Source organism: Achroia grisella, unplaced genomic scaffold (genome assembly GCF_030625045.1).
Source record: "Achroia grisella isolate CSIRO2021 unplaced genomic scaffold, CSIRO_AGI_Agris_v1 utg327, whole genome shotgun sequence".
In the NCBI taxonomy this organism is placed as follows: Eukaryota; Metazoa; Arthropoda; class Insecta; order Lepidoptera; family Pyralidae; genus Achroia; species Achroia grisella.
In genome coordinates this window covers 203,781-216,978 of record NW_026712799.1, presented here as the reverse complement: position 1 = coordinate 216,978, position 13,198 = coordinate 203,781, and the positions used below count along the sequence as shown (strand labels likewise).

The following is a 13,198-nucleotide window of genomic DNA, read 5'->3' as shown; positions in this document are numbered from 1 at the left end:
GCAATTCTATTTATATCTCTGTATACGTTCTATATAGGCGAGAATGCCCCTCGTCAAGCATTTGCATGCTTGTGATATCGGTGCCTGAATCTAAAAAAAGTAAAATGGAGTAGAATACGCAGCATATACAAACAAGAGTGTCTTTCGTGTCGCTAGCGTGACGTGCAAAACGCACTTGTCACTGATAAGATCTTTAATCTTCGCACCTTTTCGTGTGGCCTGCGCGTCGTCGCTAGCCAAGCGGTTTATAAATAGAACGACGGGAACGCTTTGTGAGCTGAAATGAGACTAGCAATAGATAAGAATCTTGAAAGTGGTCCAAGAGTGCGGTGAGCCGTGTCAACTACGCCCGTCAAGGGCGCCCTGATCTATTAAGCTTCTCGTTAAAATAAATATTATCTAAAATAATTAACATTTAAACAATATTAATTACGTGATCTTTGATATCATTATACATATAAATTATAGGAACGATAAACAAGTATACATATGTATAGGGCTCCAATCTTCTCGAAATCTTCGTACCTAAAGCTAACTATTAAATACGTTAATTAAATGGATTAGTACAGGATTTTATCTCTATATTATAAGAATGCAATAATTATCATCATTGCAATAGTTTATTATATATATAAAATGTATATCTATAAAATAGAAAACAAGGAAAAAAGTATAATAGATAATAATTGAAACAAACAATTTTATTGTATATTGTATTGTAAATTTAATAGTTGAAACTAACGCAGTATTAAATTAGCTCAGTTACTGCCTCTCAAATAAACCTGACATTCAATTCCCTTTGACATTCATTTCTCCAAACTTTCTGAGCTGTAATCCAAAATATGCTAACATCAAAATAATACATTTAAATGATAAAACAGTGGATTATATATGCAAATAGCTTTACAAAGTTAAATATTTTTACAAATACACAAACATATTTATTATTAGCGACAAAATCAAATGAACAATAGAATTGAGAATTTAACCTTGCGAAGAATTGAAACGACAAAATATGTTGCCACATTTTGTAAGATTTTTATTTTTAATATTTTACACATTATTTTCAACTCTATAATAAATACTAAAATGATGCTAGAATGGTACACAATAAATATAAAATCACTGGTCGCAGTAATCGTACAAAACAATTTTAAACTAACCTTAAAGACTCGTCATACGACTACTGCAAAAAAATACGTGTTCATTTATGTTCGTATTAGATATACTTCCTACAAATACTTTTAGATATACTTGAAATATAATTTCGTTAAATTTTACTGTAATTAACAACAACGAATTAATTTATGTAAAATGGTAAAAATCAAAACCCACAAAATTTAACAAGTGCAAGGACATTCCTGCATGTGCGGCCTTTCAACCACAATAAGAAACAGTGTACAATAATTGTAAACAGCCGTTTCTACTTACGAAGAGGATATTAAATTCTACATACAGATTAGGTCACAACAAACTCGTAGACAATATGCGTTGGTTTATACAAAGCGATGGGCCTTGGTGTTATTCCTTACACGAGCCGTTCAGAACGGCGGTAACTATGAGCGAACTAAATCTATATAGGGACGGTCGGATGCAAAACATAACGACCATAGACAACAAATAAATCGTTAGCTACTATAATTTGTTACCAACGTACGTTACGATCTACAGTGCAATTTACTATGCTGTAATTTTTAATACTATCTAATAATATCTCATATATAATATCGTTACACGAATGTCAATGTAAACAACTACTTAGTGCAATATAGTACGATAACAAATTTATAACAGATGTCTAACAGCCTCACGAAAATTCTTTAACACGTATTATTACTATTTAGATTTAAAGATTGCGATCTGCATCCGCGAGAGAAGATAGAGCGAACGTCGTCACAATAACCAACAACAAAAAATAAATGAAAAATATATTTCTTTACGCCAAAAAATGAAGCAATAAGAAATAATAGTAGTCTTTTTCTATTTAAAATCGTTACTACGCATGTTGAGTAGTAGTATTAAATTAATTTTCAAGTTATTTGACAATGTTCAAATTCATAAAACTGAATAACCTTCTCCAAAAACCATAATTGGATTATGCTTATTTGGCTATTTTTTAACCTTTCATATCATTAGTGCGAAAGGTTTCAAAAATAAAAGAAAGCCCTTTTATTTCGCAACTAAGAAAATAAATTAATGAAAAATATAACGTAATACATTTTACACTACAAAATAAATAAATTCAGAACTATTACCATTGCTGTGCTGGAATAATATGGTTATTAACGACGACGTCGTGTTACTTACTGATGCTAAATAATTACTTAGAGACTAGTAAAATGGTACGAAAAGAGCAATATCTTTACGGAGAGACGACCTGTTCATATATACCAAACATAGCATGGCATATATGTAAGAACAACCAATTAGTAGCCCCCCAAAGAATTAGCTCCACATTATACCCGTCAAGAAATACAATAGAAAATGTAATTAATGAAATAAAAAAATAAATGTATAATATTTATTTACACAAAAATAACAAGCGTAAATGACTCTGCTCTATGTTAAAAATAAATTATACCACTTTGCACATAGCCACTTACTTTGAAGTATGAAAATTAAACAGACATTGGCTTTACGTACCAAAATAAATAATGTTTACAAACTACACCACATATTATGCTACATTAAATAAATAAATTAGAATTTATCTAACTACACTAGCTAATCGTGAGGAGAATTACAACAAATACTGACAGTTATGTAGAAGAGAATAACATTACAATTTCAATAAAAACTAATGTAAGGATAAATTACGTTTCGAGTTTGGATTGTACCTACTGGTGATTTAGGTAAATATGTTTATACTCTATGGCATATTGGATTACTAAACTAGACATCGGCGAGTCGTGTCGAAGCCAAGTGTTCGTATGTGTAGTGAAGTCGCTTATAATACGCAGAATTCGTCGAGAAGATTTTTCAATTCCTTGTTGTGGGCCGCCTTCGAACCAGTAGCCGGAGATGCAGCAGTTGCTCTACCGTTGTAGCTAAAAGGCAAAACGAACATAGATTTCAGTCACCTGTTATATATCTCAGTCACTAACAATAATATTATTTAGGAGGCTGGTGCTGACAAACTCTATTTAGTGCCGAATTAATTGTGATTTTGAAAAGATCGTTTTTTTAGTTCTGAAGTCATTTGTTTACGAGAGCCATTTTTCTGAGACGAGATAAGTACAGTGGTATCATTTAGGTCCTCTTCACTTTTGTGGATAATTTGAATGTTATATTTTCATTTCTAATGGTAAAAATGAAAATATATGAGATTATTTATCATTATATGTGTAAATAATGCTAGTTAATTACTCAATACCAAAGTATATGTGGTTAGAAGTAATGTTTATTTATATTAAATGAAACCACCGAATTTTGTCGTATTACTAAACTTGTTTAAGTTGAATGTTAAGTAATCAACCTATTGTGTATATTAATGTCAGTATAATAAAAATGTATGTATTTCAACCATTAGTGCAAAGAAATTTATAGATATTATAATAAATTCCCATATGAAACATAATCTGTGTTCGATAAAAGATAATTACATTGAAAGCACAATGCAGTTGTAACAAAAGTATTTAACAGTAATATTTGAACATTTTATTTGTAATATATTATCACCGTAATGTGTATCAAAACACAATTTGTTTAACAAAATCTTTTAGATATTGAATAAAGTGATAATATTAAAGCAAAAATAAGTGCATTAGCGGAAAAATAAATAAATGATGTAACATTAGATTAATAGATATTAATGTATGAAAATTATTTTGGGCCATATTCAAAAACCATCTCATATTTTACCCAACAGGAATGGTAACCTGTATATCGATCTTGTTGAGCAATCTGATGATGAAGTGGTAACCATATACCCATAAATATCAGTACCACGGATTTAAACAAATTTAACAATTGGACATGCAATTTAGTACGCGTTTCTTGTAAATAATAATCCGTATAAGAATGTGATATCTGACTAACTGGCTATTGGTGATATAGAAATCAAATTCTAATATTACTCTGTCTCTCTCTGTCAGTACAAGTCTAACTGACGAAACGAAAATTAACATTTATACATATATAAAACAAAATAACAAAATAGGCATGAAATATATTATTTTTGATATGTTATTTACATAAATAACAAAACGAGCAAAATGTAAATGGCAGTCCATACTGATTTGGTTCATTTCAATAAAGAATATCCATCTATGCCTATGCTAACATTCCAGTATTTTTTCTTAAACAGGCTCTGATACTGTTACTGTATTATCATAACGGTATCAGAGATTGTTAGAGCAATGTTATACGTACATAGGAACATTACACATAATGCAATTTACTGCAATCATAGGACATAATATCATATTTGGATATTATGCCATTGTCTCACCTAATAGTGCGTGGGACTGTTTCAGTATCCGATTGAGTTTGTGGGGCAGACTGCTGGCCACTGCCGAAAAGTTGACTAAACCAACCTTGTGATTGGGACTTTGCCCTGCAACCAATAGCCAGTTAGGTTATGGCATAACGAATGTTAGGCAACGCAATACACATTTAAAAGTTGTCCGATTTTGTAATGACCTCGTAGTAGTATAGATGTATATAATATTGTACATGCAGAACTCCATGCGAGTATAAAAGATATATGTTCCGATTGATGAGAACTACATTATTTTTTAAGTTAAACATATAATTTGATCTACTACACCATACATTTTACGTTAAACATCTAATACAAAAATGTGTTATTGAATATAGAAACAAATACATTTTTCTTTACTGTTCTATGTATCCGTTCTTTTAACAATATCAATTAAATACATTTATGTAATAGCTTTAAAGACCCGAACTTATTGTAAATGATATTTGAGTGTAGCTACAGTATAAAACAAGACAAATGCTGCCCTTTATAAAAACCAAAAACAAATCACCTCTCTAAAAGTAAATAGAGTCACATTAATCTTAAAATACTCCAACTACTAATATAATAGTAATAATAATTCTAATACTAATACTTTGAATAAGAAAAACATAATTAAAATATAACGCCTATTGTAGTAGTCTAACACTACCTCATATCCGCGGCCGTGGGTTCGATTTTCGTACAATCTTAAACATTTACATTTGTTATATCATTATCTGTTGCTACTGGTTTGAACAATTTGTATTTATTATACTATTGTATTTAGAAAACACTTGTGTCTAACACCCTCAGTAAATGTTCTGCTTAATTTGAGAGTAGGTATTCTTGATATATGCAGACTACAATTATTTTTATATCAACTCCTTTCTCAAGCACTCACCTGAGTTGTTTCTGGTTTTGCAAGAGGGTGCGGAAACGTGGTTCGATGTAGCTCCATGATCCCATGTTCTTGTGCTCCTCTTGGCTCCACACTAGCTGAGCATTAGGATACTTAGCTACTTCCGCCTTGATCAGATCATACGGGAACGGTGAGATCTGCTCCAATCTATTATGTGATAGAATAATTCTTTAATTGTTTTGTTTAATAAATATACTACATACATAATACAGCTTTGTCTTACGTATGTAAAAACGCTTAAAGATAATATCTGATACGCCCAAAAAATCTTTATATACAATATACTGTTATCCGAACCTAAATCTGCAAGAAAAGAAGAAAGCGTATAGTCGTGCTCATGATACAATCTCTTTACACAATTTTCATTAAATGTTCAAATTAAACTTTATAGCATTGTTATTACAAATTATTACATAAACAAAATATAAGCATATCAAGTTTTATACTTGTCTTTTATTTGTTTTAACTTAGAATTAAAATGTCACAAACGAACCTGGCAATAGCGATGTCCCCTTCCAGTCCTCTATCGCGGCGTTCCTTAAGCAAGTCATAGTAGACGCGGCCCGAGCAGAAGGCCAGTTTGCGGACCTTCTGTGGATTCTGGGATGCTGGACCTTCCTCTGGGATCACCCTGAGTTAAAAAAACAATATTAGAATCAATCTACACTGTATAAAATTAACAATATTTTTTATAATAGACTATAACGATATTTTTGTATACAATGTTATAATAAACATTTTATATTGCATTACAAAAATTAAGATTTAAGTCTAATATTACTGCACTATCTAACAAGCTTTGTATAAGATTTTACGAGATTTCCATCTTTTGCATTCTATATATCTATAAACATGTACATTGTTAACTCAACAATAATCCCATAATCGTGCAAAGGAGTAGTGACACACTCCATTCCTAACCTATCACCGCATAGAGTAAAATAAACATCTAATTTTAATAATCTATATATGCATACCTTCTGAAGGAGGTGCCTTCATTCATATCGTCGAATGATGATTTACATTCGGGGTGACGTAGGAGCGATTTGGGCGTCATCAGGATAAGTGGCTTGCGGAATGGCAACGCGATTTGTCGGCGCATGATATGGAAGTAGGACGCGGGAGTCGAGCAATTCGCCACGATCCAGTTGCAGTCATGCAATTGACGCACTGATAGAAAAATAATATTAAATCAATATTAGATTTTTGGAGAACATTGTAAAATACACTGCAATAATAAATTTAACATTTCAACAATATTTTACATAACTTTTATGATTGCTTACATTTGTTGTTGTTTACATTTTACCATATTATATATTTACCATGGTAATATTATTAAAGGGCTACTAATATTTCAACAACTCAAAACACAATGCTAGTAGTTAATTCATAAGACAAAATGCTGACATACCTTGTTGAAAGAATAATTATACCTTGGCAGGAATATGCCTTTTACATAAACTAAGGTAACTGAACTGACCTTCATAGTCGGGGCTCTCAGGTGGCATGTAATCTGGGTCGTCGGAGCTCATTTGCAAGAATCTCTCCAGGCGAGCACAAGAATGTTCAGGGCCCTGTAACAAACAATATTGTTATTGATGGGTTAAATAGACAAGCTGATAGAATATACAAACCCTTATGTTAACTTTAGAGAAATCTATCCTCCCTATGTGAAACAGATGACGAAACCCCTAATATTGGGGAAGGGGATTGTTAGGGGACTGTGGACTAATAACCCCAATGTTAGCAATGTACCAAGTCAGGTTGACCTCCATATGGTTCCCCATGGATACTATCGTGATAAATTCATGGTAAAATTATCATCCGAAAAACCCCTCCATCATTCCAATACTAGCGATATACTCAGGACTATAGTCAGATCGACCTCCACGCGGTTTCGCCCGGAAACCATCAAGTTAAATTCCTAGTGAATTTGCCACAATGGGCTGATCTCATACTCATTTTATAATCCTCAACTGGAGCTCCGCCAGCATATACAGTTACCGCAAGCGGGTGTATCATCCCTTATAGATATCTCTGATAATTAAGAAACAATTATTCTTATATTTTAGACTTTTTTTAATCTTAAACTGAAGTGTAGTGTAAGAAACAGCGAAACTTATAAGATTTAGCATACTTACCATGCCCTCCATGCCGTGCGGTTGCAGCAGTACGATGCCAGACTGGCGCACCCATTTGGCCTGCCCGCTCGAGATGAACTGATCGATGATACACTGCGCCACATTGTTGAAATCGCCAAACTGCGCCTCCCACAGCACAAGAGCATTCGGGTTGGTCACAGAGTAACCCACTTCAAAGCCCAGTACGCCTACACAACAAATATTACTTGTATTAAAAATAATTACTAGGACATTAAAAACTAAACAAATATAAAATGTACGACTGCACATTAAGAGTGTGTATGGATTATAAATTTATTTGTCAGAAACTATATTACAAAGATTTTCTTTCTAATATGATTTAGAACAAAAAGACTCGATTTAACATAATATTTCACAACAAAAAGCTACACAGGTCAATAAGTAACTTGGGCAGTATTTAAAACAAATTATATACAATGTTTGTACCCAAATTATTTATTAGGAACAGAAACTGAATCTTTACCTAAATGAAAATTTATTGTGTTACTTGACTGAAGAACAACAAAATTTACCCACCGTATTCAGAAAGTGAGCTGTTACAAACAGTGTATGGAGCCTGATCTGGGTACAGGTGAGCCAGTGGGCAGTAAGTCGCCTTGTCGACTTTTTGATGATGAAGAACGTGATGTCTAATTAACAATAGAATACAATGATTACGATTATATACGAAAAAAATCTAATGATAACAAAGTTATTATGAGATCATTGAAAAGCATTCAATGGGTTGAATTTCCATTCATTTGTAGTCACTAATGTACATAAAAATATCTGTAACATGATATACAAATATACTTTTCAATTTTATCCTATCTATGAAGAAATATTTACCTGTGAGAGAATGTTCCTCTCTCGACATCCTCACCAGACAGCCTGACGTGAATTCCTTCCTTGAGAAGCGATCCAAACGCCATAGCTTCCCCCAAAGCCCAGTCCACGGTGCGATTCTCAACCATCTCCATTCGTGATTTAAGAATACGCAATAAACCTTTGTGTACTTCGAACTCGGCAGCGTTCGGGGGTGGCGATGAAAAACGTTTTCCGATATGGACCAGGGTTTCCTCTACGACACCAGTAGGAGACATCTAGACACATAAAAAATAAATGATCACACAACAAAGCCGAACGAATAACTGCGAAAGGACATTTTTTTATTATTAATGTGCTATGTCTAAATATACTATATATAAGTTAAGCAACATGTTTACATAATATATATTTTTTTTTCTAATAATTTTTGTCGTATTTATATGTATATATAGCATACATCTCTCGTACAGAGATTAGCCAGTCGGTTGAAAACCAATCCTCTGAGTAATATCTGTAAATTTAATATACATATTTTTTTAAAAGCTAGATACAAATAAGAATTACAAAAGGTACCTTCAATGGGTCTTTGCCCTCAAAGAAGCCAGACCACGGTGAGTCGAGCCAGTCCTTGTATTTAATATGTGTTTCCTGCTTAGCCTGGTTGTATGCATCCTCGCAAATTTTATCGTATTTATCTTTGACATCCTTCACTTCTTCAGCGGTAACAACTCCTTCGGCGATCAGTTGGTCAGCATATTTCTCCAAGACTAAAATTATAATAATTATATGTTAATGATTTCTTTTTTATTCCATAGGCTGATACAGTTTCGAAATTTATATCATAAATTTGTATCAAATTTCGTTCTGGTGAATGTTTATTTGTAACAATAATTTTACATACCAGGTTTAGTCTTGCGGATCTTCTGGTACATGAGGGGCTGAGTGAACATAGGTTCGTCCACCTCGTTGTGACCGTTGCGGCGGTAGCTGACGATGTCGATGACGACATCCTTGTGGAAGGTAGCACGCCATTCAGCGGCCACGTTGCATACGTGCATGACTGCCTCGGGATTGTCGCTGTTGACGTGGAAGATTGGGGCATTCACCACGCGCGCCACATCTATACACATAAATTTTTTTATTGATATAATGCGCTACTTAAAGCCGGCCCAATACAGTTATAAATACACACGTACCTATAAAATCGCGATGTGTGGCATGAGTATTTGACCTCTGAACATGTATTAAAGTTTAAGTAAACATATGCATTTTGCCGGATTTTAGCTCATATCAAAACGTTCAAAGTTTAAATCCGAGCGTTTTGCAAACGCATGTTTGCAAAGCATGTTCAGCACATGAGTGCTGTAGTCTTATATAAAAGTAATACTTATTTTTGAAAAATTAATTTGTTTCCGAATTCCATGGGAGAATTGAAGTTATGCAATATAGAGACCTAACGAACAGAGAATAAGAATTTTAAAATATGAATAATGATATCCACTTATAACACTGTTAAATTACCTGTGCAGTAGGCAGATGAGCGGGAATGCCTGGGATCAGTTGTGAATCCGATCTGGTTGTTTGCCACGATGTGAATGGTGCCGTGTGTTGTGTACTCGGGAAGGTCCGACAAGTGCATTGTCTCAAACACCACGCCTTGACCCGCAAAGGCAGCGTCGCCGTGAAGAAGGATAGACATAACCTAATACGACGTTGCTATGTTAATATATTTGTTCAGTATTGAAATTGTACTTAATCATATAAGTAAAATAATAAATACTCTCTTTATATCTTACATAGTATTGTCCTTTTTTTCTTATTTTGGTTACAATTTCCCATTAGGTATACACATTACACCTTTTTTCCAGTCACATTGACTTGAAAAATAATCTTGACTTTTTTTAGAATAATAGTGAGTCCTGGTTTCAGTAGTAAAATGGCATTAAGTAACAGTAGAGCTAAAGGTTAATTTTTATACAAACTTGATAAGAATCGTTTAATTTTCCGCCTTGTTTATATTCGATAAACGAAGATAACTTTTGTTTAATTTCATTATACCCAAATGGCACATCAAGCTATCTACATTATTATGCCTACTATCAATATACAAATATAACAATGTCAGGTCATTGATAACGTACCTTCTTGCCCTCATTGTCACCCCTGTAGAACTGCTCAGCCCTTGTCTTGCCTTGCACAACCGGGTCGACAGCTTCCAAGTGGGATGGGTTAGCGCAAACAGCCAGCCTAATGTTCTTGTTTGTTACTCGGTTCAAACGCTCGATGTATGTACCCAAATGATATTTGACGTCACCAGATCCCTGAAATGGAGATCAAAAGGTAAAAAAGTGATATCTATAGATGAAGCAAATCTATTTTATTAGTTTATTTTATTTTTTATACAATTTACAATTATTGCAATCTCAACTAAGACCGGTAACATTAAATTTTTAAAATATTGACGACCACATAGGCACTTTGGTGATAAAAATGACGGTAGTCGGTGGTCTAGCGGTTTAGCACACCGCCTTACTTACGATGGTAGCAGGTTCGATTCCTCGCACAGCACAAACATTTGTATTCATGAGTATGATATGATTGTTTGTATCGGTCAGGGTATTTTCTATTTCTAATATAAAAAATATATTTGTGTATTTGTATCAGTTAGCAAGTACCCACAACATAAGCGCCATCTATACACAAGCTAGCTTAACTTGGCGCTGTGTTATTTATCCTGAGAATATATTATTATTAAAAATATATATTAGATGTAATTTGCTCAGTATCCCCATAATAAAAATCCTTACAATTTATTGTAAAAATTTTGCTACTGCTATTATTGACCCACTATTCTATTTAATAATATGTTTAACAATGACTCAATCCCGTTTAATGTAAATATAAGATTAGACAAGGACAAGAGGGTATTGTTTTAACAACAAACAGAACAATCACGCGGAAAGCTCTCATTTCTTATTAATTCAACGTATATCTGGCAATAGTTAACAGATATAATTTATGAATGATTTATTATTGATAACTTTATAATGTAGGAAAATATGACTTTTATCTTTATTATATTAAGTACTTATAAGTAGGGATTACCTACAAGTACGTTTTAGACGTAGTAGACCAACAATAACAAAACACTTATAGATACTATATCGATATGAGGCGTGGTGTGGGAAACAATACACATTCAGACAGAAGCCCCTTATCTTTCTGATATCACTGTGACGTCAATTTAGCAGAATTGTAATAATATCTACCACCACGCCCACTATACACAAGTTTGTCATAAGACATATGGTAATTTTCTGTATAACATTTTGTTTTATCATCATTATTTCTTTCCATTTTTTTCATACATGCCCTTGTTTTTATACCATCATACTTTTAAAATCACTAGTATCCTGACGACTTAGGCGTGATGCCGGTTGGTCATGGAGAGAAAACCCCTCAATGCCCACAATATTCACAATTACCTATCTCTTAATTGTTTTTATAATAATATAAACACTTTCGTTCCAAAACTCCCGCTGCCTACGTTCAATCATCCGTCATCCACTTGTCAATGTCACATAGATTACTTTGGCTCTGGCCTCTGACGTTCCGTTTCAGGTTACATGATTATTGACTTTACCATTTTTAATTAATGGTGCGTCACACGATAGTTAACAATACTATCAAACAAAATGTGTGTCTGTACTCTGAACTACAATTTAGTACAAACGCGTTCTGCTATCTCTTATATCATAAAATCTCCTCATTGGAGAAACTTTATAAATTAAATATGCTATCTTTAAAATTTTACTTTAAACAGCCACTTACATAGTATCATACTGAGTTACATAAGAATATTGGAAAAATACACTCTGAAGCTAGTTATCATTTTATGACATCGTTGTGACGTCAATTTTGTAGCTCAGCAATAACAACGACAACCACGCCCACGTTATACAAGCATGTCTTAACAAGTGTAAACGGTCTGTTTTCTTCTTTCTATGACGAAATTTGATCCAATATTTTTTCCACACACAATTTCCAACGTTTTCCAAAATTGCAATTGACGTTACCCTATTCTATTACAAACAAAATCAAATACGGATTTCTATCACATATATTAATTTCATAACGCATAGATTAGATAGCATTTTCAGAAATCTGTTCGTTTTATTACAATGATATATAATCCTTTTAATAGAATTGTAATAAGAAATTAACACATTACATAACATATTTAGGACTAAATTATTTATTTTTAGACGTTATATTATATTATATAGTTTATCATAACAACATATAGTACTACATGCAATATAACACGGTAATCTATTTGCTCTTCACTCCATTCCATTCCCGGATTCACGATTCACGTTATAAAATAAATAATAACTTTACAGTCATAAAACATAACAGTCTACTTAATTAGTAACGGAACATCAGATAAAGTAATGATCTTTAAGTTTATAATTAATTAGATCAACAAAAATGTAAATAAAATAATTAAATATACAATGTAATTTAGATTCATTTATCTTAAGTATTATACAATGAATATGATACGATGAGTATTCGTATTTTATATATGAGATTTTCACTACATTAATTTGAGAAATTCGTTAAAAAAATGTACATCATTACATAATGACAATCGGCTACATATTAAGCACATTCACTAAATTATGAGTACCCTATGGAATCCGGGACAAGCGACTAATTAATCTATAAATACAAAAACATAACGACAGTGTGACAACAATATATTTTTTCATATCAGGTCTACAGACCATATCTGAGGTTAAAGAATTATTGCAGTTGACATTTGACCCGCTTATATAAACT

At 32.7% G+C, this 13,198-nt stretch overlaps 1 protein-coding gene across 5 annotated transcripts in view; it reads right to left on the bottom strand.

Moving 5' to 3' along the window:
- Positions 1–1,207: 1,207 nt before the first annotated feature.
- The window catches only part of LOC131843720 (2-oxoglutarate dehydrogenase complex component E1), a 34,786-nt gene continuing 22,795 nt past the window's right edge, over positions 1,208–13,198 (bottom strand). For 3 of the 5 annotated variants that reach the window (XM_059192437.1, XM_059192439.1, XM_059192438.1), the window contains exons 11-23: positions 10,495–10,674; positions 9,875–10,055; positions 9,255–9,473; positions 8,927–9,120; positions 8,375–8,628; positions 8,063–8,175; positions 7,526–7,713; positions 6,865–6,958; positions 6,359–6,551; positions 5,875–6,012; positions 5,364–5,528; positions 4,451–4,555; positions 1,208–3,047 (exon numbers count right to left, since the gene is read on the bottom strand). In XM_059192437.1, the coding sequence (XP_059048420.1) occupies positions 2,948–3,047; positions 4,451–4,555; positions 5,364–5,528; positions 5,875–6,012; positions 6,359–6,551; positions 6,865–6,958; positions 7,526–7,713; positions 8,063–8,175; positions 8,375–8,628; positions 8,927–9,120; positions 9,255–9,473; positions 9,875–10,055; positions 10,495–10,674 (2,124 nt within the window). In that variant the 3' untranslated portion in view covers positions 1,208–2,947. The remainder of the gene's footprint in view (positions 3,048–4,450; positions 4,556–5,363; positions 5,529–5,874; positions 6,013–6,358; positions 6,552–6,864; positions 6,959–7,525; positions 7,714–8,062; positions 8,176–8,374; positions 8,629–8,926; positions 9,121–9,254; positions 9,474–9,874; positions 10,056–10,494; positions 10,675–13,198) is intronic. The other 2 variants (XM_059192440.1, XM_059192441.1) reach the window with 1 other exon arrangement.